The 27325-nt window shown below is 47.2% G+C and overlaps 1 protein-coding gene across 1 annotated transcript in view; it reads left to right on the top strand.

The window, feature by feature from the left end:
* The first annotated feature begins 4908 nt into the window (after window positions 1–4908).
* Window positions 4909–27325, top strand: part of LOC121558151 (SH3 and cysteine-rich domain-containing protein 2) — a 45175-nt gene continuing 22758 nt past the window's right edge. Inside the window, exon 1 of the mRNA XM_041871663.1 lies at window positions 4909–5399. Within this exon, the coding sequence (XP_041727597.1) occupies window positions 5310–5399 (90 nt within the window). The 5' untranslated portion in view covers window positions 4909–5309. The remainder of the gene's footprint in view (window positions 5400–27325) is intronic.

Below are 27325 nucleotides of genomic sequence, written 5' to 3'. Positions count from 1 at the left end.
TAGCTTGCATGCACACATGCTCACATACACACACACACACACGCTTGCCTCTAATGCTACTTCTGTGTCCCTGCTGTGTGCTATGAATGTTGTAACCTTTACACTGTGGGATGAATGTTTGTGGAGGCAGAGTCAGGAAACAAAAACACAGAGGAGAGGGTCGCACGTGCACTGTCAGGAGTGGAAGGGGAAGAGAGAGAAATATGTGGACATTTGTCCGAATTTTAGATGTCGCCCCCACCATGCCTGATAACAGCAAGAGCGTCTTTCTCTCAAGCCACATATCTCCATTCTACCTGATTCCTCTGGATGAGGCAAAGAGACAGAGAAAGAGAAAGAGAGCGAGAAACACTATAGCAAGGATGAGTACGTACTGGAAGTGGGGCTAAAAATGCTCTTACACACAATTGAGATGTTTCTACAACTTGATTGGAGTCCACCTGTGGTAAATCCAATTGATTGGACATGATTTGGAAAGGCACACACCTGTCTATATAAGGTCCCACAGTTGACAGTTCATGTCAGAGCAAAAACCAAGCCATGAGGTCAAAGGAATTGTCCGTAGAGCTCCGAGACAGGATTGTGTCAAGGCACAGATTTGGGGAAGGGTACCAAAACATTTTTGCAGCATTGAAGGTCTCCAAGAACACAGTGGCCTCCATCATTCTTAAATGGAAGAAGTTTGGTGTCACGATCGTCTAGCAGCGAAGTAGACCAAGGCACAGCGTGTGAAAGAAACATGACTTTTTTCAATAAAGTACTAACAAACAAACAAAACACGACTCGTGAAGTCCAACGGTTAACATACCGACACGGAACAAAAACCCACAACACCCAAAGGAAAACATACAGATTAAATATGGCTCCCAATCAGAGACAACCAGCCGACAGCTGACACTCGCTGCCTCTGATTGGGAGTCATACAGGCAAACATAGAAACAGAACAACTAGACTACCCAACATAGAAAACGAACACATAGAATGCACACACCCTGGCTCAACATATAGAGTCCCCGAGCCAGGGTGTGACAGTACCCCCTAAAGGCGCGGGACTGCGACCGCGTCTAAACACCCCAAACAGGGGAGGGCTGGGTGGGCATTCCTCCTCGGAGGCGGCTCCGGCTCCGGCTTTGACCACCACCCCTCCATACTACCCCCCGTAGCGCCCCTGGTCCGGTCTGACCCCGCTGGCTGGATCTGGACTGGACATTGACGGAGCGGATTGCTTACGCTCCGTTGTGGAGCAGCTGACCGGTCTTACCAGGCTGACGACTCGCACCCGGGCTTGGTGCGAGTAGCAGGAACGGGCTGAACCAGGCTGACGACTCGCACCCCTGGCTTGGTGCGAGTGGCAGGAACAGGCTGGACCAGGCTGGCGACTCGCACCCCTGGCTTGGTGCGAGTGGCAGGAACAGACCGGGCCGGGCTGGCGACTCGCACCCCTGGCTTGGTGCGAGTGACAGGAACAGGCCGGGCCGGGCTGGCGACGCGCACCGTAGGTTTGGTGCGAGTGGCAGGAACAGGCCGGGCCGGGCTGGCGACGCACACCGTAGGTTTGGTGCGTGGAGCAGGGACAGGCCGGGCTGGGCTAGCGACGCACCCCGTAGGCTTGGTGCGTGGAGCAGGGACAGGCCGGGCTGGGCTGGCGACGCACACCGTAGGTTTGGTGCGTGGAGCAGGGACAGGCCGGGCTGGGCTGGCGACGCACACCGTAGGGTTTGGTGCGTGGAGCAGGAACAGGCCGGGCAGGGCTGGCGACGCACACCGTAGGTTGGGTGCGTGGAGCAGGAACAGGCCGGGCTGGGCTGGCGACGCACACCGTAGGTTTGGTGCGTGGAGCAGGAACAGGCCGGGCAGGGCTGGCGACGCACACCGTAGGTTTGGTGCGTGGAGCAGGGACAGGCCGGGCTGGGCTGACGACGCACCCCGTAGGCTTGGTGCGTGGAGCAGGAACAGGCCGGACTGGGCTATGGAGACGGATAGGAGACCTGGAGTGAAGAGCTGCCACAACCCGTCCCTGGCTGAATGCCTACCTTCACACACTCTGTGTGAGGCATCAGCACAGGACGTACAGGGCTGTGTACCCGTACTGGCATAACAGCACGTGACACTGGCGCAGGATATCCGGGACCGAGGAGAGGCACTGGAGGCCGCGAGCGCTGAGCCGGCACACTCCGTCCTGGCTGCATGCCCACCTTCGCACAACACGTGCGGGGTGCTCGCACAGGACGTACCGGACTATGCCGGACCACTCGCGGCACAGTGCGCATCTCCGCATACCGCGGAACCTGCCCAGTCTCATGCTGCCATGCCTGAGTACGGGAGTTGGCTCTGCTCTCCATCCAGGCTCCGCCAACCTGCCTTCTGGCCCCCAAAAGCCGGTGGCCTCCTCTCTTAATCTCCCGATTCGCCCTGTGGCAGCCTCCTGCTGCCCAGTCGCCCATGCCGTGTGCCCCCTAAAAAAATTATTGGGGGTGCCTCTCGCCTTTCCGACCACGGCCCGGTTGACGCCGCTTCTCCACTCCTGCCTGGGTCTCCCCCTTCATCGCCCTCCGGTACCGGACGGCCTCCTCCTCGGTAATCTGCCCCCAACCGAGGAGGACATCCACCAGCGTCACCTCCTGCGTGTGTTCCTGGACACGCTGCTTGGTCTTTGTATGGTGGGTTTTTCTGTCACGATCGTCTAGTAGCGAAGTAGACCAAGGCGCAGCGTGTGAAAGAAACATGACTTTATTCAATAAAGTACTAACAAACAAACAAAACACGACTCGTGAAGTCCAACGGTTAACATACCGACACGGAACAAAAACCCACAACACCCAAAGGAAAACATACAGATTAAATATGGCTCCCAATCAGAGACAACCAGCCGACAGCTGACACTCGCTGCCTCTGATTGGGAGTCATACAGGCAAACATAGAAACAGAACAACTAGACTACCCAACATAGAAAACGAACACATAGAATGCACACACCCTGGCTCAACATATAGAGTCCCCGAGCCAGGGTGTGACATTTGGAACCACCAAGACTCTTCCTAGAGCTGTCCGCCCGGCCAAACTGACCAATCAGGGGAGAAGGGCCTTAGTCAGGGAGGTGAACAATAACCCAATGGTCACCCTGACAGAGCTCTAGAGTTCCTCTGTGGAGATGGGAGAACCTTCCAGAAGGACAGCCATCTCTGTAGCACTCCACCAGCCGGAGCCCGGACTTGAACCCGATCAAACATCTCTGGAGAGACCTGAAAATAGCTGTGCAGCAACGCTCCCCATCCAACCTGACAGAGCTTGTGAGGATCTGCAGAGAAGAATGGGAGAAACTCCCCAAGAAGACTCGAGGCTGTAATCGCTGCCAAAGGTGCTTCAACATAGTACTGAGTAAAGGGTAAATATGTTTTTATTTTAAATAAATTAGCAAACATTTATAAAATCCTGTTTTTGCTTTGTCATTATGGGGTATTGTGTGCAGATTGATGAGGGGGAAAACAATTTAATACATTTTAGAATAAGGCTGTAACCTAACAAAATGTGGAAAAAGTCAAGGGGTCTGAATACTTTCCGTCGCTGGCCCAAATGGCACACTATTCCCTATATAGTGGACTTTCTTTTCACCAGAGCCCTATGGGAACAGGGTGCCATTTGAGATGCAGCCTACATGATCACGGCAAACATAAATGCCCTGTATGAAGCTTAGGTTACAGAGTGGCTAATACACTTTATATGTATTTTGTATAACACACACAATTAAGTTATACTATGCCACTCAAAAGCTAGGCCTCAATGTGCCTCTGGAATGTAATGTGGAAATGCAAGCTAGGTAGCGAAACAATCAACCAACCTTTGATCATGTATTATAGCCTAATATTTTCCCCTGTGATACTGTTTTTAGTCCTGTAACAGAATATGCAAGACGTGACTAAGAACCCATGGGAATGAGTAATGAATACATATGCATGAACTGCGGTGCCAATTACAACTTCAAGGACATTATCATAAAAGTGATCAGCTATTATCTGTGTTTTAGATAAATGAGGAATTGTTGTGGTTATGTAGCCATTGCCTGTACCATCTGAGTTTTCAGCATTGCAGTGTTATGAGTGAATAATATTATATGGCTCTCTATCTTCCTTGTTCAATTCAATAGCTTCTATACTTAGCTCAGCGTCATGGGGTGGGTGCATATTTAAAAACTCGATGAGGGGGGTCATGGGGTGGGTGCATATTTAAAAACTCGAAGAGGAGGGGATGCTTGCGTTTGCAAGTAAGAAGTACTGCTTTTTAACAACACCTGTGATTCTTACAGTAGATTGACTAGGTAAAGTTGACTATGAGAAAGTATATTTGATGTTTAAATAAAAAATTTGTGTTTCACCCCCTTTTAAAAGTGATTTGGCTATTCTAAGGATCAGGCTCTGTCCATGGCATATGGTGCTGAAACAGGTACCGGCACTGTTCAGGCCTTTTGTGCTGAAACATAGGGTCTGAGTGCTGTCAAAAGTATGGTTTTGAAACATGGAGAAAGGACCAGGCGCTGTCCAGACCAATGGTGCTGAAACATGAGACTGGGTGCCTTCAAGACTTACATTGGACTGAGCGCTGTCCAGCTATAATATGGTTCTGAACCGTGAGGAAAGAGTCAGGCCCTGTCCAGGCATATGGTGCTGAAACACAACGTTCCACCTTGCCTCCCTACGACACCTAGCCTCCCTACGACTGGTTGCATCTGCCACCAATATCTTCAGAGGTACACCTGCGCCCTGGCACCGCCCAGGTCTACTAACGTCATCAACTCCCAGCCAGTCCTGACGTGGTACTACACAAACATTTGCATAGTGTAAGGAGGTTAGGCCAATCAGGTTGAGCCAACCTTGTCACTAAATCAAAGTTTTAGTAAAGGCGCGTGTGGCAGAAGCAGAGAGAAACGGTGGACAGTGCTCATCAATAGATACACGGATAAAAACAAGGCTATATGTTATACGCTCTGGCTACTGGATATTTACAATTGTTTTAAAGTAGCCTAACGTGATACGAGGATTTTTTATTTGGAAGAGAGAGGATATTGTTTTTGCGACGGAGTGGCCTTGCGCATCAAGATACCATATCCACTGGAATGTTATCGAGTAAATGACTTCGATTTGACTTGTGAAAAAGTGAAAAGTATCAGCCTACATAGCCTACTTATGCTTTCAAGTGGATAGCCTACAAATAACGGTCGCGTTAGACGTTTGTCGTATTTCACTAGAGCGAATTTAACCACGTTATCCAATTTTGGCAGTATACTGTAAAAGCTGCTGTTTGTCTGCCAAAATATGACGGAAAACAGCGAGAAGGAGAATGAACCGCAACACCGGGACCTCCATCGTTGCCCGAGCACTGTGCCTATTCAGCCCGAATCAAAGGTAAGACATTCGACTTTACTTTGAAGCCTTGCAGGTGCGCACGCAAAGACTTTGATTCCAGTTGCCTGAATATTTGTTGTTGTCTCAATTTAACACTGTTTTGTTTTTATTGCCAAAACGATATTAGTTTAAATGCAATGTATTTTAATGGTCTGAATCGAATGATGAGGACTTATAGCCATACCTATCAATTTTTAGACTACATTTTCCCTTTATATGCAAGGCATTTATATTTGTTTTTGATTGAGAAAAACTGGGATGTGACACCACATGCGGCAAAAGTGACAGTATGTATCGAAAGTGACAGCTAGCCTTAAATTACAGTGTTATGGTGCTTTCAAGACAACTGGGAACTCGGGGAAAAAACGAGGTAAAATCATGACATCATGTCGGAAAGGTGGAGCTCTAGAAAGAGGTCGAAGTTCCCGACTTGCAATTCCGAGTTGGATGACTGTTCAAAAATAATTTTTACCAGTCAGAGCTCGTTTTTTTCCGAGTTCCCAGTTGTGTTGAACACACTGAAGTCGGAAGTCAGAGAGTTGTTTAGAAAAGACTATAGCTTAAGGAGGGATGAACCTGCATGTCACCAGATGAAATCTACAAGATCCAAATTATACATTTTATTTATAAAGCAGCATTGTTTTTGTTATCCCAAAATGCATAGACATATTAAAACGTATTACAAAATGTTATTTCGTACGCCCATCTAGTATCGGGTTGGACCCCCCTTTGCCTCCAGAACCGCCTGAATTCTTCTGGTCATGGATTCTAAAACGTGTTGCTCAATTGGTATCAAGGGACCTAACGTGTGCCAGGAATACATTCCCCACACCAGTACACCACCGCCATGAGCCTGTACCATTGACACCAGGCAGGATGGGTCCATGGACTCATGCTGCTTACGCCAAATGCTGACTCTGCCATCAGCATGACGCAACAGCATTCGTCGGACCAGGCAATGTTTTTTCATTCCTCAATTGTCTAGTATTGGTGAATGCGCCCCCCACTAGAGCCGCTTCTTCTTGTTTTTAGCTGATAGGAGTGGAACCCGGTGTGGTCGTCTGCTGTGCCATTCTGCACACCACTGTTCTACTGCGCCGTTATTTGTCTGTCTGTGGCCCGCCCGTTAGCGTGCATGATTCTTGCCATTTTCCTCCGAATTCTGTCATCAACAAGCTGTTTTCGCCCACAGGATTCCCACAGACTGGATGTTTTTTGTTTGCCGCACCATTCACGGTAAACCCTAGACACTGTCGTGCGTGAAAAGCCCAGGAGGGCGACCATTTCTGAGATATTGGATCCGACGCGCCTGGCGCCGACGATCATTCCACGCTCAAAGTCGCTTAGGTTACTTGTTTTGCGCATTCTAACGTTCAATCGAACAGTAACTGAATGCCTCGATGCCTGTGTGGTGTGTGTATGTGTGTGTATGTGTGTGAGTGTTGTTTGTCTGTTTCTGTATGTACACTGAGTGTACAAAACATTAGGAACTTTCCATGACATAGACTGATGAGTTGAATCCAGGTGAAAGCTATTTATTGATGTCACTTATTAAATCCACTTCAAGCAGTGTAGATGAAGGGGAGGAGACAGGTTAAATAAGGATTTTAAGCCTTGAGACAATTGAGAGATGGATTGTGTATGTGTGCCATTTAGAGGTTGTGTGGGCAAGACAAAATATTTAAGTGCCTTTGAACGGGGCATGGTAGTTGGTGCCAGGCGCACCGGTTTGAGTGTGTCAAGAACTGTAATGCTGCTGGGATTTTTCACGCTCAACAGTTTCTCTTGTGTATCAAGAATGGTCCACCACCCAAAGGACATCTATTTGTCAATAACAACTGGTGTGCGATGTCTAATATTAAGGTAGTCTCGAGGTATTGCTCGCCTAAGGCAGAGTACCTCATGATAAGCTGTGCACCACACAATCTACCAAGAGAGTTTTCATCTATATTTTCGTAGTCGTCTATTTACCAATACAAACCGACGCTGGCACTAAGAACGCACTCAACGAGCTGTATAAGGCCATAAAAATTTTCATCCAGAAGTGGCGCTCCTAGTGGCTGGGGACTTTAATGCAAGCAAACTTAAATCCGTTTTACCTAATTTCTACCAGCATGTCACATGTTCAATTTGGCAAATCTGACCATAATTCTATCCTCCTGATTCCTGCTTACAAGCAAAAACTAAAGCAGGAAGTACCAGTGACTCACTCAATATGGAAGTGGTCAGATGACGCGCCTGCTACGCTACAGGACTGTTTTGCTAGCACAGACTGGAATATATTCCGGGATTCATCCAATGACATTGAGGAGTATACCACCTCAGTCACCGGCTTCATCAATAAGTGCACCAATGACGTCGTCCCCACAGTGACCGTATGTACATATCCCAACCAGAAGCCATGGATTATAGGCAACATCCACACCGAGCTAAAGGCTTGAGCTGCCGCTTTCAAGGAGCGGGACACTAATCCGGATGCTTATAAGAAATCCCACTATGCCCTCAGACGAACCATCAAACAGGCAATGCGTCAATACAGGACTAAGATTGAATCCTACTACACCGGCTCTGATGCTCGTCGGATGTGGCCGGGCTTGCAAACTATTACGGACTACAAGGGAAACCCAGCCGCGAGCTGCCAAGTTACGCGAGCCTACCAGACGGGATAAATGCCTTTTATGCTCGCTTCGAGGCAAGCAACACTGAAGCATGCATGAGAGCACCAGCTGTTCCGGAGGACTGTGTGATCACGCTCTCCGTAGCCAATGTGAGCAAGACCTTTAAACAGGTCAACATTCACAAGGCCGTGGGGCCAGACAGATTACCAGGACATGTACTGGCAAGTGTCTTCACTGACATTTTCAACCTCTCCCTGACCGAGTCTGTAATACCTACATGTTTCAAGCAGACCACCATAGTCCCTGTGCCCAAGAAAGCAAAGGTAACCTGCCTAAATGACTACCGCCCTGTAGCACTCACGTCGGTAGCCATGAAGTGCATTGAAAGGCTGGTCATGGCTCACATCAACACCATCATCCCGGAAAGCCTAAACCCACTCCAATTCGCATACCGCCCCAACAGATCCACAGATGACACAATCTCAATCACACTCCACACTGCCCTTTCCCACCTGGACAAAGAAACACCTATGTGAGAATGGTGTTCATTGACTACAGCTCAGCGTTCAACACCATAGTGCCCATAAAGCTCATCACTAAGCTAAGGACCCTGGGACTAAACACCTCCCTCTGCAACTGGATCCTGGACTTCCTGACGGGCCGCCCCCAGGTGGTAAGGTTAGGCAACAACACATCTGCCACACTGATCCTCAACACGGGGGCCCCTCAGGGGTGCATGCTTAGTCCCCTCCTGTACTCCCTGTTCACCCATGACTGCATGGCAAGCGCGACCCCAACACCATCATTAAGTTTGCTGACGACACAATGGTGGTAGGCCTGATCACCGACAACGATGAGACAGCCAATAGGGAGGAGGTCAGAGACCTGGCAGTGTGGTGCCAGGACAACAACCTCTCCCTCAATGTGAGCAAGACAAATGAGATGATCGTGGAGTACATAAAAAGGAGGGCCGAACACACCTCCATTCACATCGACGGGGCTGGAGTGGAGCGGGTTGGGAGCTTCAAGTTCCTTGGTGTCCACATCACCAACAAACGATCATGGGCCAAACACACCAAGAAAGTTGTGAAGAAGGCACCACAACGCCTTTTCACCCTCAGGAGACTGAAAAGATTTGGCATGGGTCCCCAGATCCTCAAAATGTTCTACAGCTGCACCATCGATAGCATCCTGACCGGTTGCATCACCGCCTGGTATGGCAACTGCTCGGCATCCGACCGTAAGGCGCTACAGAGGGTAGTGCGTACGGCCAAGTACCTCACTGGGGCCAAACTTCCTGCCATCCATGACGTATATACTAGGCGGTGTCAGAGGAAGGCCCAGAAAATTGTCAAAGACTCCAGTCACCCAAGTTATAGACTGTTCTCTCTGCTACCGCACGGCAAGCGGTACCGGAGCGCCAAGTCTAGGTACAAAAGGCTCCTTAACATCTTCTACCCCTAAGCCATAAGACTCCTGAACAATTAATCAAATGGCCACCCCTTGTTTTTACCCTGCTGCTACTTGCTGTTTATAATCTATGCATAATCACTTTACCCCTACTTACATGGACAAATTACCTCAACTAACCTGTACCCCCGCACATTGACTCGGTACCGGTACCCCCTGTATATAGCCTCATTATTGTTATTTTATTGTGTAACCTTTTTATTTTCTTACTTTAGTTTACTTAGCAAATATTTTCTTAACTCTATTTCCTTAAAATTGCATTGTTGGTTAAGAAGTAAGCATTTCACGGTAAGGCGCATGTGACAAATAACATTTGAATTTATTTAACTTGACACAACTGTAGGAAGCATTGGAGTTAACGTGGGCCAGAATCCCTGTGGAACGCTTTCAACACCTTGTAGAGTCCATGCCCCGACGAATTTAGGCTGTTCTGAGGGCTAAAGGGGGTGCAACTCAATATTAGGAAGGTATTCCTAATGTTGTGTACACTCAGTGTATGTGTGTACAGTTGAAGTCGGGAGTTTACATACACCTTAGCCAAATACATTTAAACTCAGTTTTTCACAATTCCTGATGTTTAATCCTAGTAAAAATTCCCTGTCTTAGGTCAGTTAGGATCACCACTTTATTTTAAGAATGTGAAATGTCAGAATAATAGTAGAGAGCTTTTATTTCTTTCATCACATTCCCAGTGGGTCAGAAGTTTACATACAATCAATTAGTATTTTGTAGCATTGCCTTTAAATTCTTTAACTTGGGTCAAACGTTTCGGGTAGCCTTCCACAAGCTTCCCACAATAAGTTGGGTGAATTTTGGCCCATTCCTCCTGACAGAGCTGGTGTAACTGTCACGAGTTGCTAAGCCAGAACCCAGAAGCAGACCAGGACAAGGTAAGTTGAAACGAAGGTGAGTGTTTATTTACAAGTTCAAGAGTGATGCTGAATAATCCAGGAAACAGAGCGGGCGGCGTTGATTAGTTGTTGGGGGTGCAGTGGTTGATCCCATCCTGGGTCGGCAGCCGCCGACCACCAGGCAGAGGTTGGATGACGGTTCCGGACGGGTGACTGCAGATGGAACAAAACGGGGGTAAGTAAGCAACAAACCAACAAGGTGCAAAAACAACAAAACTAACGCTAGGCTCTAAGACTGATACTCTGGTAAACCTACTGTTCATGGCTAACGATCCGGCAGGGAATGGATGTTAGGCCAGAGCCTAAGAAGGGTGATGATCAGGACCAGGTGTGCAGATTGCTGATGGGATGCAGGTGCGGAAATCAAGAGAGCTCCCCGAGCGTTCCAGAACCCTCGGGAAACTGGAGATCACGAACATAACAACTAGTCCACAGACCGGACCCGACTCAGACTGCCGGGATCGTTACAGTACCCCCTCCGACGAACGCCACCGGGCGGACTCCCGGAGCGCCAGGATGGAGGCGGTAGAAGTCACTGATGAGGTCAGCATCTAGGACCTGTCGCCGCGCGAATCCAACTCCTCTCTTCAGGACCATACCCCTCCCAGTCCACGAGATACTGGAAACCCCGGCCCCGCCGTCTGGAATCCATGATGCGACGCACCGTATAGGCAGGACCACCTCCGATCATCCGAGGAGGAGGAGGAGGAGGCGGAGGAGGCAACAGAGGACTGAGGAAAACAGGCTTGAGGCAGGAGACATGAAAGGTGGGATGGACTCTGAGCGTCCTCGGGAGTTTGAGTCGAACTGCCACCGGATTGATCACCTTCTCCACCACAAACGGACCAATGAACTTCGGTAACAACTTCCTAGACTCAGTCCGTAAAGGAAGATCCCGTGCTTGGCCAACCAGACCCTATCTCCGATGGTGTAGGTGGGAGCGGGATCCGGCGACATTCGCCTGGAGCTGATACCGGTCCGAAACTCTAAGGAGTGCTTTTTGGCCCGATGCCAGGTCCGGTGGCAACGACGAATATGGACCTGCAACAGAAGGCACTGAGAGCTCCTTCTCCTGAGAAGGGAACAAGGGAGGTTGGTAGCCATACAGGCACTGGAAGGGAGACATCCCAGTGGCAGATGTAGGGGAGAGTATTGTGGGCATACTCAACCCAAGGCAACTGAGAGACCCAGGAGGTGGGGTTGGAAGAGGCCAGACAGCGTAGCGTGGATTCCATCTTCTGGTTGGCTCTCTCCCGCCTGACCATTAGATTGGGGGTGAAAACCAGATGTGAGACTGACTGTAGCTCCAATGGCCAAACAGAAGGACTTCCAGACAGCAGAGGTAAACTGAGGGCCACGGTCGGAAACGATATCACTGGGCAACCCGTGGACCCTGAAAACCTCCCCTAACCAGGATCTCGGACGTCTCCGAGGCAGAGGGAAGCTTGGCAATAGGCACAAAGTGGGCGAACTTGCTGAATCTGTCCACGATAGTCAGAACGACCGTGTTCCCCTCAGAAGCGGGCAACCCAGTGACAAAGTCCAGGGGCCAGATGCGACCATGGTCGCCGGGGAATAGGAAGGGGGTGAAGTAGTCCAGAGCTGGGCCGATTGGTACTCTTATTCTGCGCACACACTGGACAGGCAGCAACATAACCCCCGAGTATCCTCGGCCATGGCAGGCCACCAAAACGTCTGCGAAGAAACGCCATTGTCCGAGCCACGCCAGGGTGACAAGCCATCTTGCTGGCGTGGGACCATTTGAGGACAGCAGGACGAACCGACTCAGGCACAAACAACCGACCGGGTGGACCGTTACCGGGACCGGGCTGAGTCCGAAGGGCCGCCAGCACCTCCTCCTCAATCTTCCACATAACTGCTCCTACGACGCAGTTCCGGGGAGAATTGTCTCGGTCTTGGACCCACTCTCCTCCGTCTTGGAGAACATCCGGGACAAGGCGTCCGCCTTGCCGTTCTTAGATCCAGGTCGGAACGTCAGGGAAAACTTGAATCGTCCGAAAAAACAACGCCCACCTGGCCTGACGGGAGTTGAGACGTTTAGCCGATTGCACGTAAGCAAGATTCTTGTGGTCAGTCCAGACAATAAACGGTTGCTCCGCCCCCTCCAACCAGTGGCGCCATCCTCCAAGGCAAGTTTCACCGCGAGAAGCTCCCGGTTACCCACATCGTAATTCCTCTCCGCAGGCGAAAGGCGACGAGTAGTAGGCGCAGGGATGGAGTTTACTGTCCGTGGAGCATCGCTGCGACAGGATGGCGCCAACTCCCACATCAGACGCGTTCCACTTCAACGACAAACTGACGGGCCGTGTCCGGTTGAGAGAGAATCGGGCGTTGGTGAATCGCCTCTTCAAATCCAGAAACGCCGATCTCGCCTCCGGATTCCACTTGAAGGTCCTGATACTGGAAGTCAAGGCAGTTAACGGAGCGGCCACACGGCTGTAATCCCGGATGAATCTGCGGTAGAAATTCGCAAACCCCAAAAATCTCTGGAGCTGCAATCTCGTACCGGCTGGGCCCATTCCAGAACCGCTCTAACCTTCTCCTGGTCCATCCTAATCTCTCCCCTGGAGATGATGTACCCGAGAAAGGATGTCGTGTGGGCGTGAAACTCGCACTTCTCGGCCTTCACGAACAGGCAATTCTCCAACAATCGCTGCAGAACCTGCCGGACATGCTGGACGTGGTCGGAAGGTTCCTTCGAGAAGATCAGAATGTCATCCAGGTAAACAAACACAAAGAGACCGATCATATCTCTCAGGACGTCGTTCACCATACTCTGGAATACCGCTGGAGCATTGGTCAGTCCAAACGGCATCACCTGATACTCGCGAAGTGACCCATCGGTGTATTGAAACCCGCAACCACTCGTCCCCCTCTCTGATCCGGACCATGTGATACGCGTGCGTAGGTCTAGCTTGGTGAACACCGTAGCACCCTGTAAGGAGTCGAAGGCAGAACTCATCAAGGGCAGGGATACTTGTTCTTGACCGTGATGTCATTCAACCCCGATAATCAATACATGGTCGAAGAGAGCCATCCTTCTTACCCACAAAGAAGAATCCTGCCCCCAGGGGTGATGACGAGAACGAACGAGACCAGCAGCTAGGGACTCCTTGATGTAGGTCTCCAAAGCCTCACGTTCAGGTCGGGAGATACTGTATAACCTTCCCCTTGGGGTAGACAGCTCCAGGGAACAGGTTGATGGCACAATCATATGGTCGGTGGGGGAGGGAGTGACAGAGCCTTCTGCTTACTGAAAACTTCCCCCAAATCGTGATATGTCTCGGGAACCAGGGACAAATCTGGGGGTTTAGCCTCAATCACCTGACTGGGAACCGAATGGGGGCAGGCAGTCTTGAGACAGTTAGCATGACAATCAAGGCTCCAACTCGTTACCTTGCCCGTCACCCAATCGAACGGGATTGTGTTCCTTCAGCCAGGGGTATCCAAGGACCAGAGGAACCTGGGAAGACGGCAGAATGAAGAATGAAATCATCTCAGAATGATTCCCCGACAACCGCATCTTAACCGGTTCAGTCCTCATCGTGATACGTGCCAGACTACTGCCGTCCAGAGTGGTAGCTTCAATGGCTTCCGGCAATTGCTCCTTGGAAAGCCCCAGCTGTTCCACCAACTCGGCATCTAGAAAGCTTCCACCGGCACCTGAATCGATAAAAGCGTTAATCGCTAAGCTCTGATTCCTGTTCATAAGGGTAGCCGGGAAACGGGGTCTGACAGAGGTATTGAGAGGTCGAAACTGGCTCGCTAAAAGTCCTCCCAACTTTAGCGAGCCGCGCAGTTTTGACGACCCGACTGGAACCTGAGAAGCTGATCGGTTGGACGGAGCCCATTGCTTCTCCCCTCCTTCGCTCTCGGACTCGATTATCCACCCGAATAGACAAGGCTACCAAGCTGTCCAGGTCACTAGACTCGGATAGGAGATCAACTCATCCTTGAGCTGCTCCGACAGACCCTGGTAAAAGGCCGCTTGCAGAGCCTCCTCATTCCACCCACTCTCCACAGCCAACGTCTTGAACTCGATCACGAAGTCGGCCACGCTACGCAGTTCCTTGGCGAAGCGAAAACAGGCGCCTAGCTGCGTCCCTCCCTCGGACGGAATGGTCGAAGAGCTTCCTCATCTCGGCCGTGAACCCCTGGTATGAAGCCATGCAGGGATCCTGTCGTTCCCAAACGGCTGAAGCCCACTCCAGCGCTCGACCACGCAGCAACTCAATCACAAAGGCTATCCTAGCCTTGTCTGTGAGCATAAGAGTAGGGCTGTAGGTCGAACACTAATCCACACTGCATAAGGAAGGAACGGCATCTTCCCAGCTCCCCTCATATTTATCCGGTGTCGGAACCTTGGGCTCACGGAAGGACACAGCTTCAGAAGCGGCAGGCGAGATGGGTGAAACCGGTAGTGGATCTTCCACCGGACACTTGCGTTGGTTCTGGACCTCCGTCAGACCGGTAGAAAGGTTCCGAACTGACAACGCGATCTCCTGTAGTACCGTGCTATGATGGCCCAACATCTTCTCCTGCTGGGTAATGGCATGGCGAACAGAGTCCAGGTCCGCTGGGTTCATTACTGGCCGGATCGTTCTGTCACGAGTTGCTAAGCCAGAACCCAGAAGCAGACCAGGACAAGGTAAGTTGAAACGAAGGTGAGTGTTTATTTACAAGTTCAAGAGTGATGCTGAATAATCCAGGAAACAGAGCGGGCGGCGTTGATTAGTTGTTGGGGGTGCAGTGGTTGATCCCATCCTGGTCGGCAGCCGCCAACCAGGCAGAGGTTGGATGACGCGTTCCGGACGGGTGACTGCAGATGGAACAAAACGGGGGTAAGTAAGCAACAAACCAACAAGGTGCAAAAACAACAAAACTAACGCTAGGCTCTAAGACTGATACTCTGGTAAACCTACTGTTCATGGCTAACGATCCGGCAGGGAATGGATGTTAGGCCAGAGCCTAAGAAGGGTGATGATCAGGACCAGGTGTGCAGATTGCTGATGGGATGCAGGTGCGGAAATCAAGAGAGCTCCCCGGAGCGTTCCAGAACCCTCGGGAAACTGGAGATCACGAACATAACAACTAGTCCACAGACCGGACCCGACTCAGACTGCCGGGATCGTTACAGTAACTGAGTCAGGTTTGTAGGCCTCCTTGCTCGCACACGCTTTTTCAGTTCTGCCCACACATTTTCTATAGGATTGAGGTCAGGGCATAGTGATGGCCACTCCAATACCTTGACTTTGTTGTCCTTAAGCCATTTTGCCACAACTTTGGAAGTATTCTTGGAGTCATTGTCCATTTGGAAGACCCATTTGTGACCAAGCTTTAACTTCCTGACTGATGTCTTGAGATGTTGCTTCAATATATCCACATAATTTTCCTTCCTCATGATGCCATCTATTTTGTGAAGTGCACCAGTCCCTCCTGCAGCAAAGTACCACCACAGCATGATGCTGCCACCCCCGTGCTTCACGGTTGGGATGGTGTTCTTCGGCTTGCAAGCGTACCCCTTTTTCCTCCAACCGTAACAATGGTTATTATGGCCAAACAGTTCTATTTTTGTTTCATCAGACCAGAGGACATTTCTCCAAAAAGTATGATCTTTGTCCCCATGTGCAGATGCAAACCGTAGTCTGGCTTTTCTATGGCGGTTTTGGAGCAGTGGCTTCTTCCTTGCTGAGCGGCTTTTCAGTTTATGTCGATATAGGACTCTTTTTACTGTGGATATAGATACTTTTGTACCTGTTTCCTCCAGCATCTTCACAAGGTCCTTTGCTGTTGTTCTGGGATTGATTTGCACTTTTCGCACCAAAGTACGTTCATCTCTAGGAGACAGAACGCGTCTCCTTCCTGAGCGGTATGACGGCTGCGTGGTCCCATGGTGTTTATACTTGCGTACTATTGTTTGTACAGATGAACGTGGTACCTTCAGGCGTTTGGAAATTGCTCCCAAGGATGAACCAGGTCTTGGCTGATTTCTTTTGATTTTCCCATGATGTCAAGCAAAGAGGCACTGAGTTTGAAGATAGGCCTTGAAATACATCCACATGTACACCTCCAATTGACTCAAATGATGTCAATTAGCCTATCAGAATCTTCTAAAGCCATGACATCATTTTCTGGAATTTTCCGAGCTGTTTAAAGGCACAGTCAACTTAGTGTATGTAAACTTCTGACCCACTGGAATTGTGATATAGTGAATTATAAGTGAAATAATCTGTCTCTAAACAGTTGTTGGGAAAATTACTTGTGTCATGCACAAAGTAGATGTCCTAACCGACTTGCCAAAACTATAGTTTGTTAACAAGACATTTGTGGAGTGGTTGAAAAACGAGTTTTATTGACTCCAGCCTAAGTGTATGTACACTTCCGACTTCAACTGTATGTTGTGTTAGAATGTGTGTGTGTGTGTGTGTGTGTGTGTGTGTGTGTGATGGAATGTGCACTGACAGGGACAGAGCTCCAGAGACAGTCTGGGAATGGTTCCCTGAGATTCTGTTGTTAGCCTAGTGGAGGAACTTTGTGCCTGGGCACATGTGAGCACCAGCTCCCATTACTCTCCAGAACTCTAGACAGGCACCTCATGTACTGGAAGTTGTATGGATGGAGTGGTTTGCTGAATCCCACTTGTGTGATGAGTAACATTGTTTTATACTTGAATACTTGCGTAGGCTTTAGCTCAGTGGGTCACACCCAGGGTCACACCCAGCATTAGGTTGTCAATGAGCTATATACAAACTGAGACTTCCCTCAAAAAGTGTTTGTTAAACAAAATGTTAGTATTAAAGATGTTTTTGGACATCCGCTTTCCCATGGGCCCCAATTAATTCAACCAAAAGTATCTTTGCGTAATGTACCTTTTTTGATTGATCATGGACACACACACACCAGTCACATAGCATACACACACAAGGGTTAAAAGGGATGAGCTACGCTACATTTCGACCAGGGAGGGCGGACTCGTCCTCGACCGTCACCTGAGAATTTATGACTCAATCAGGTAACAGATGTTTTCTTTGTCTTGCCACCAGCTGGGTCATAACTCAGTGGGTCGCTGGCTCAACAAGACATGGGGGAAACAAAGGGTGTCCCATGTTTCACTTCCCGCCAAGCCAAAGTCCCGGCCGGCAGCCACGGGCCCATTTCCAACCGGTTAGAGGAGTCTCAGCGAATCATCCCTCTTTCTCGTATTGCGTCTCTCTCTCTCTCTCTCTCTCTCTCTCTCTCTCTCTCTCTCTCTCTCTCTCTCTCTCTCTCTCTCTCTCTCTCTCTCTCTCTCTCTCTCTCCCTCTCTCTCCACTCTCGCTCTCGCTCTCCCTCTCCACTCCAAATTCAGAATTTGTCATAGTCTTAAGTGGGACTGCTGGCCTCAGCGCTCTGCTAAGTGACCCTCTCCTCCTTTGGGGTGCGGTGACAGCTATGTTCTCTGAAACAAATGATTTTGGCCCTTTTTACCCCCTCTACCTCCCTGCTGGGGGGAGGGTCTAACGGGGAGGTAAGACTAATTGGTGAGGTTGATAGTGATTCCACTCAAGGGGTTTGAGTTCTATTCAAAGGGGTATGGAGCAGTGATTCCCCTACCATTGTATAGGTGGGATGGGCAACCTTTGCCTACAGCTCGGAAATAGAACTCTGCCTAAATCACTTTTACATTGATCGGTTTCATTTGCCCCAAAAATTGTTAAAGAGCCCCTAGATGTTGATTTTGGGGGCCTTTGTGCTTCATCTTGGAAATGAATCAATAGGGAAAACACTGGATATAAAGAGGTGGTGTTGAATTAAAACTCCCCATCAGTTCTTCAACTGACACACAACCCACTGGGCACAGACGTCAATTCAACGTCTTTTCCACGTTGGTTCAACGTCATTTCATTTAAATGATGTCGAAACTACGTTGATTCAACCAGTGTGTGCCTAGTGGGAACGCACTTTTACGAGGGGGAAATTATGATACTGTGCTCTCTCTATCAGTGGAGGCTGCTGAGGGGAGGATGGCTCATAATAATGGCTGGAACGGCGCAAATGGAATGCATCAAACACATAGAAACCATGTGTTTGATACCATTCCACTTATTCTGCTCCAGCCATTATCAAGAGCCCATCCTCCCCAATTAAGGTGCCACCAACCTCCTGTGCTCTCTATCTCTATCCTGCACGCATGCTTCATCTGTCTCTCCCTTCGCTTCCTCTTTAATGTTGCACTCCTCTCTTTCCCTCTCTCCCTCTGTTCGCTTTCGTTTGAACATTTTCTCTGCACTCTCTCCTCACCCACTCTGTTTTCTCTTCGCTTCATTCTTGTCTCCTTCTCTATACACTTTTCCACATTTGATGTCCCCTCTCCTTTGAATGTCTCACTCCATCTCCATCCCCTCCCTCTCCCAATCCACCTTCTCTCTCTCACAATTTAATTTAATAAAAAAATGCTTTATAGGCATGATATAAGTATCCATATCTGTATTGCCATCCCCCCACCCCCGGGAAGGGTAGCATGCCAGGGGCAGTGCACGTGCCAAGATGGGGGGATAGAGAGAGAGAAGATAGCAAGGAAGCAAGAGGGACAAAAATAGAGAGATAGGACAGAGAGAGGAGAGTAAAGACTAGAGAGAGATGTAAGAGAGAGAAGAGAAGGAAGAGTGAAAGAAGAGAGCAAGGAAGTGAGGGAGACGTGTCATCTATGTGTTTTTGTTTCCTGACTCTGCCTCCACAAACATTGTAAAGGTTACATAATTTACAGCAATGTATACTACTATAGAGACACTACAGAAGTAGCAATCAAAGCAAATGTGTGTGTGTTTGCATGTGTGTGTTTGTGTGTGTGTGTGTGTGTGTGTGTGTGCATGTCTGTCTGTGTGTGTGAGTGTGTGTTTCTGTGTGTGTGAGCATGACTGTATATATTTGTGTGTTAACTTTGGTTTGGGTAAGTGTTTGTGAGAGTATGTGCGTCCATGTTTGTTTACACACACACAGCTTGCCAAACTGAGTGACCTGCTGACCTTTAAATACAAATGTTGTCTGCACAGAGAACAGATGGAGAGAGAGAGAAAGCAAGGTTAGAGAAAGAGATGTAGAGAGAGAGAGCAAGGGTAGAAAGAGAAAGAAAGAGAGAGAGCAAGAGATGGAAAAGCGACAAGAGAAGACAGAGGGATGAAGGAGGAGGAGGCAACGCTAACCGTTAGCTATACCAACCCTGGGCCATGAACTGATCATTTATAATACTCTGAATGATGATCCTTCTAATAGCCTTGATTGAGCTCCACAAAGTGCTGACCCAGAAAAGTCAAAGTTGGAGAACAAGAGAAGATTGGGATAACATTGATGACCTTTTACTGTTGCAATTATATTCTTGATATATGAATCTTGATGTCATTTAGGATTACCACATGCACACGCACACACACATGCACACACACGCACACACACGTACACACACGTACACACACACACGTACACACACACACACACTCACACCCCTGATGATATTTGGAATATTTAAGAAATCAAGGCCTTTCTGAGATATGGGAGAGTAATTGCAAAGAGTTTGCTCTGGATCAAGGTAAACTATGTATCTGCATAGCATAACATTATCAAGATAACCTATTAATAGTCTGCTTTAAGAACATATAATGGAATCTGATTCAAATGGATGGTTCACCCAAATTACAAACTGCCATATTGGTTTTCTTACCCTGTTAGCAGTCTATCGACAAGGTAATAGTAAGACAGCAATTCATCCTTTGATTTTGTTTAGCTGGTCCAAAAAACAAGTCAAGTCAATATCCTTGATATAAGCATTTTTCGCACTTTATGTCCCAAAAACTTTAATTTGGGTGAAACTATCACTTTAAAGACACTAGAGCTGATGATGTTGTGATCTAAGAGGGTAGAGAGTAACCATGTGACTTTTCTGGGTCAGCACTTTGTGGAGCTCAATCAAGGCTATTAGAAGGATCATCATTCAGAGTATTATAAATGATCAGTTCATGGCCCAGGGTTGGTATAGCTAACGGTGACTAATGATGTATGCTGATACAGTATTCTTATTAAATATGTGTTTTTTGTGCGTCAGGAAAGCATAAACAGCCAAAGACCTTAAGGTGTGTGTGTGTGTGTGTGTATGTGTGTGTGTGTGTGTGTGTGTGTGTGTAAAATCACCTCCCTTCTAAAACAATACATTTTCAAGGTATTTGATCGTACAGTGTTTGGTGACATATGCATTTAGGGAAAGTAAAAGTGTCAGGTTGTCCATACAAAATATTTCTTAACCCAACCGTCAGTCTCACAAAGCCTCAGTGTGACCGCCGTAGATTGCCTCTAAGTTGTGTTTTGATTGGCTTACATATAACCATAGGATCAGGGTTGGTGTTGATCTTTTTTTCTCTGATAATGACAGGACAAACTTCTATAAACAAATGCTGTGATGCCCTTATACGTTAACTCCTCTCTTCCATATGGGTACAGTAGAAAGGGCCCATATAACAATTTACATTTACATTTTAGTCATTTAGCAGACGCTCTTATCCAGAGCGACTTACAGGAGCAATTAGGGTTAAGTGCCTTGCTTAAGGGCACATCGACAGATTTTTCACCTAGTCGGCTCGGGGATTAGAACCAGCGAACTTTCAGTTCCTGGCACAACGCTCTTACCCACTAAGCTACCTGCCGCCCACAATCATCTCGTTTCACATAACAGTACAATAGAAATGTACAGTATAGCCTATGGGTCTAGGCTAGCCAACTTTCTCAATGACAGTGCATTTGCAAGCAGCTAACAGTCAGTAGAATATTGTCAAAATATCTTAAAAAACAAAACACATGACATACCTGATAATGACAGGAGAAACGTCCATGAACAAATGCTGTGATACCATTATACGCCAACTCCTGTGCAAAGTACAAATTAACAATGAAAGGGGACATGAATAGTAGTGATGGGGGAAAAAATTGCTACAGTTACATATCTAAATATTATTTTGGATTATATATCGTATTGTATCAGTTTGACCATCGCAATATTATTTTTGCACTAGTTGGTATTTTTGCACTAGTTAGTTAGTAACTCCAATATAAAATAGTTTTCGATCTTCTTTTTAAATAGGGAACCAATTTGTTTTCAGCACTTTTATTTCCCTGACTGATCAAAACTAGTTTTCTCATGGCTCTCTCTTGTCCCACTGCAGCAGACATATGGTGAGCAATATGTTTGGAACATCGAATCGCAATAAAATCACAGTATCGAATCTCAAAACATATAGAATAGTGAGAGTCGTGAGAATCACAGTACCTATCGTATCGGCACCTAAGTATCGTGATAATATAAAATCATGAGAGCCCTGGCAATTACCAGCCCTAATGAATAGACATGCTAGCCCAATGACGACATGTACAGACATCTAACACCTCATGTTAATTGCTAAAGCTGCTTAGGCAGGATTTAGAGATGCTACATATAGCTAGCTCCTCTTCACACATACTGGACATACACTCAGACCAAACCACGCAAGCACGTGGAATGTTGGCTAGTTAGGCTAAAATAGGCTAAAAATACCTACCACCCCCAGAAAAGCCAGACAGTTTACGCACAAAGCTAAAAGTGAGGCCTGAGAGAAACCGATTAAACTAAGACAGTGGGTGGCCATTGATTTCTTTCACTTCTATTGCAATGATATCTTCACCCTTAGCTCTTGTATAATACATACATTTGCATAATACATAATATGACAATATTCTCTCCCCTAAAATACGTATACGGCTCCAGTGTTACTAAACAACACCACTGTTGGCATTTTTTTGCCATGTTTTCTGTTTCTGTGAGAGTTTCTTGGTGCACTGTAAATACTGACAAGCGTCCTAACTTAAATGTATTGTGTACACTGTACTGAAATGTTTTACATTTGCTGACAGGACTATGGCTTAGTTCTCTGTACTTTTAGGATAAAACATTTAGTCAACTCAGTGTAATAAGTTGAGTGTACTTAAAGGGGCAATCTGCAGTTTGCACAATAAGGCTGGAGTTACACAAAGCAAACTTCACGCAATTTTAGTTGCAGGTTGCAAGTGACATCATCTCAAGCAATTTTGCTGTTACATAAAGCAACTCAATCGCGATTAGAATTGCATGCAACAGACAATCAAATGGAAGCAGATTCTGTCATATTGTTTGAGAATTCTATACCCCATGTCATCTGCTGCATTACATAATGGTTTTACAAATTCTTAGTTTTTCCAACCGTTTGGTTATTGTAACAGCATGGATATAAACACAATGCAGCCTGTACAATTTAGCTAGCTAGCCAAAATGACATAGCAAACACCAACACAGCAAGCTAGCTAGCAATGAGCTAACCAAGCTAGCAACTAATTAAGCTAGTTCATGGTGAATAATTTCAGTTGAAAGGTTTAGGTTCACTTCGAACATTACATTTATTGTCTGCCAAACCATGTACATTTAACGATTCTATCCACCATCGTGGTTTCCGCAGCACTGACAGCTGTGTTGACATGACAACTGGGTCTGAGATCTGAACCTTCAAATGGATCATGTGACAAAAGCATTAGTTTTGATTGGCTGTTGCTTGCAACTAATTGCACAAAGTTGACATTTTTGCAACTGGATGCAATCAAGTTGCAGATGAGTTGCTTATTAGTTGCTGTGGGTGTTCCAGGAAGCAATCAAGAAGCAACTCAGTTGCAAGCAACCAAGCTGTTTTGGGAAAAAGCTGAGAGATGGGGCAGGAGAAAAGTACCCACTCTCAAATTCATGGATAGAGCTATGGATACAAGGGGTGCATTCAGTTCGATTGAATGTTTGCTACATTGCGGAACGGTTTGTATGGAACTACATGTTTCCCCAAAACGTTCTAGTATGCTCTTGAACAGACTTTGAGGTACGTTTGATCAGTTTGGTGGTGTGGCTTGAAGCAATGAGTGACGCATTTAAAGGGCAGCGGCCATGCTGACAGCGTTCCACAACCCAACCCCTCCCCGTTTTTCAACTGGTCGTTCAGTACAACACTGTTTCTGTTTAATTTAACGTTCCAGTACGTTTTTTCGTACTGAACGCAGCCCAGGACTGACCATCCATGTCATCAAAATGATAGTTTAACCATGTTTTGAGGCCATACAGTGTTGGTTTACAATTGTATTGTTTACAAACAAAGGAGCAAAACAAACTTATATTTTGTGTTTTGATGGGTGTACGACAGTTGAACTAAGTAGTGTGAGAAACAAGAAGTAGACAAGAAAGCTGATATGTACTGTAGGCCTACCAGCAGCAGATTGTTTTTTTGTGCTCGATACCTTACCGTTCTTCCGAGGCATGCCGTGTGAACGCCTCCCTAAACCTAATCATTAATTTATCTACGCATCTCACAACATGCTATTTTTAGCTTGCCGCCAAACAACCCTCTGTGTACTGCTCATCTTCAAACAGCCGAAGAAGAACAAGGCCACAGCGCCTTCTCTGCCTCTGCCTCTGTCTTTACCGTCTGTCTATCTGCCTATCTGTCTATCTGTCTGTCAGAGGAAGGAAAAAAGGCTCTGTGCATTGTTTGCGGTTTCAAAAGCAAGGGTTTCTCTCTCTCTCTCCCTCCTCTCCGCCTCTCTCTCTCTCTCTCTCGCACTCTGTCCTGCGATCTCTATTTCTCTCTTTTTTCGCTCGCTGTCTCACTCTCACGCTGTCCTTCCTCTTTTGCTCCCTCTTTCTCTCTTTTACGCTAATTGAGTAGCCAGTTGTTCAGAGAGAGAGCGGTCTGTGTTTTTTGGAGCTATGAATAGATGCAACAGCACCTGAGGGAGAAACAGTGGAACAGGGGAGCGCTGCTATACGGGGGGCCAGTATGAAAAATGTATGCACTCACTAACTGTAAGTCGCTCTGGATAAGAGCGTCTGCTAAATGACTAAAATGTAAAATGTAAATGTAAGAGGGTAGGCATCCCACAAGGGTCTGCTTTTGTTCCTTTTAAATTCGGGGAGACATGTGGTAAGAGACAAGGAGCAGAGGAGCACATTTGGGAAGTCGCCATTTACCCTCCTCGCATGTAAATAGGCTACTCACAAACACCCTCATATGCAAACAGTCACACACACACATACAGTGAGGGAAAAAAGTATTTGATCCCCTGCTGATTTTGTACGTTTGCCCACTGACAAAGAAATTATCAGTCTATAATTTTAATGGTAGGTTTATTTGAACAGTGAGAGACAGAATAACAACAAAAAAATCCAGAAAAACGCATGTCAAAAATGTTATAAATTGATTTGCATTTTAATGAGGGAAATAAGTATTTGACCCCCTCTCAATCAGAAAGATTTATGGCTCCCAGGTGTCTTTTATACAGGTAATGAGCTGAGATTAGGAGCACACTCTTAAAGGGAGTGCTCCTAATCTCAGCTTGTTAACTGTATAAAAGACACCTGTCCACAGAAGCAATCAATCAATCAGATTCCAAACTCTCCACCATGGCCAAGACCAAAGAGCTCTCCAAGGATGTCAGGGACAAGATTTTAGACCTACACAAGGTTGGAATGGGCTACAAGACCATCGCCAAGCAGCTTGGTGAGAAGGTGACAACAGTTGGTGCGATTATTCGCAAATGGAAGAAACACAAAATAACTGTCAATCTCCCTCTGTCTGGGGCTCCATGCAAGATCTCACCTCGTGCAATGATCATGAGAACAGTGAGGAATCAGCCCAAAACTACACGGGAGGATATTGTCAATGATTTTAAAGGCAGCTGGGACCATAGTCACCAAGAAAACAATTGGTAACACACTACGCCGGGAAGGACTGAAATCCTGCAGCGCCCGCAAGGTCCCCCTGCTCAAGAAAGCACATATACATGCCCGTCTGAAGTTTGCCAATGAACATCTGAATGTTTCAGAGGAGAACTGGGTGAAAGTGTTGTGGTCAGATGAGACCAAAATGGAGCTCTTTGGCATCAACTCAACTCGCCGTGTTTGGAGGAGGAGGAATGCTGCCTATGACCCCAAGAACACCATCCCCACCGTCAAACATGGAGGTGGAAACATTATGCTTTGGGGGTGTTTTTCTGCTAAGGGGACAGGACAACTTCACCGCATCAAAGGGACGATGGACGGGGCCATGTACCGTCAAATCTTGGGTGAGAACCTCCTTCCCTCAGCCAGGGCATTGAAAATGGGTCGTGGATGGGTATTCCAGCATGACAATGACCCAAAACACACGGCCAAGGCAACAAAGGAGTGGCTCAAGAAGAAGCACATTAAGGTCCTGGAGTGGCCTAGCCAGTCTCCAGACCTTAATCCTATAGAAAATCTGTGGAGGGAGCTGAAGGTTCGAGTTGCCAAACGTCAGCCTCAAAACCTTAATGACTTGGAGAAGATCTGCAAAGAGGAGCGGGACAAAATCCCCCCTGAGATGTGTGCAAACCTGGTGGCCAACTATAAGAAACGTCTGACCTCTGTGATTGCCAACAAGGGTTTTGCCACCAAGTACTAAGTCATGTTTTGCAGAGGGGTCAAATACTTATTTCCCTCATTAAAATGCAAATAAATTTATAACATTTTTGACATGCGTTTTTCTGGATTTTTTTGTAGTTCTTCTGTCTCTCACTGTTCAAATAAACCTACCATTAAAATTATAGACTGATCATTTCTTTGTCAGTGGGCAAACGTACAAAATCAGCAGGGGATCAAATACTTTTTCCCCTCACTGTACACCCAGTCAAATACACACACATACAAACAGTCTCACACTTACACACAGTCCTAATCACACACAAAAAAGTTCACACATATACACGCTCAGTCTCACACTATACACACACACAGTCACCCCTCTGACACACACACACACACACACACACACACACACACACACACATACACACCCCTACCACTACACTCACACATTTCAGCCCCTGATGTGTGAGTGGTGAATAAAACAGTTATGAGTCAGATGCTTCATGCAGTCACTTTGGTGGGACTAATGGTGTAAGGTGTGAAAAGCACCCATGGGACCCAAACCTGTCACAGGGCCCTTCTGTTCACAGCTGGCACCCACTGCGGCAGTGCCGGAAAATGGGAGAAGCCAAGGCACTTTACCTGGCCTTTGCATATTGATATGAGATCCATGTAGCCCGAACCTAAGAGGCGTGGAATTAAATTGAGATTGCTGAATAATGCAAACCTACTGTATAGTGATTAGCCCAGTGGGATGCGCTCACAAGTGTGTCGACTGAGGTACTTAGGTGTGCTGTCAGTGGTGCATAATGGCGGATATTCACATAGGCCAGCGGAAATATGCAGATTTGCTACTATAACGAGAGGATGCAGGGAAGGTTTAATTAACATGATTGTACATATGCAAACACATATATAAAAAATGTGATGTCATACAATACTTTAAAAAACGGTTAAAAGTATATAAATGCTGGTTAGCGTTTTTCATCATGAATCTTGTTCTGCAGAGTGGTCATTTACATTTTTAGTCATTTAGCAGACACTCTTATCCAGAGCGACTTACAGTTAGTGAGTGCATACATTATATATTTTTTCATACTGGCCAACCATGGGAATCAAACCCACAACCCTGGCATTGCAAACGCCATGCTCTACCAACATCCCTGCCGGCCATTCCCTCCCCTACCCTGGACCAATTGCGCGCCACCCCATGGGTCTCCCGGTCACGGCAGAGCCTGGATTTGAACCAGGATCTCTAGTGGCACAGCTAGCACTGCAATGCAGTGCCTTAGACCACTGCGCCACTCAGGAGTACTAGCTGGCACAGCCACAAAGTCATAAAAACAGATTTTAAACCTAACCCTAATGTTAACCACCCTGCTAACCCTAATGCCTAACCCAAACCTTAAATACATTTTTGTTTCCATTAATTTTTACAATATAGCCAATTTGGAC

This window comes from Coregonus clupeaformis, chromosome 1 (genome assembly GCF_020615455.1).
Source record: "Coregonus clupeaformis isolate EN_2021a chromosome 1, ASM2061545v1, whole genome shotgun sequence".
Lineage (NCBI taxonomy): Eukaryota > Metazoa > Chordata > Actinopteri > Salmoniformes > Salmonidae > Coregonus > Coregonus clupeaformis.
This window is presented reverse-complemented; position numbering and strand designations above follow the sequence as displayed.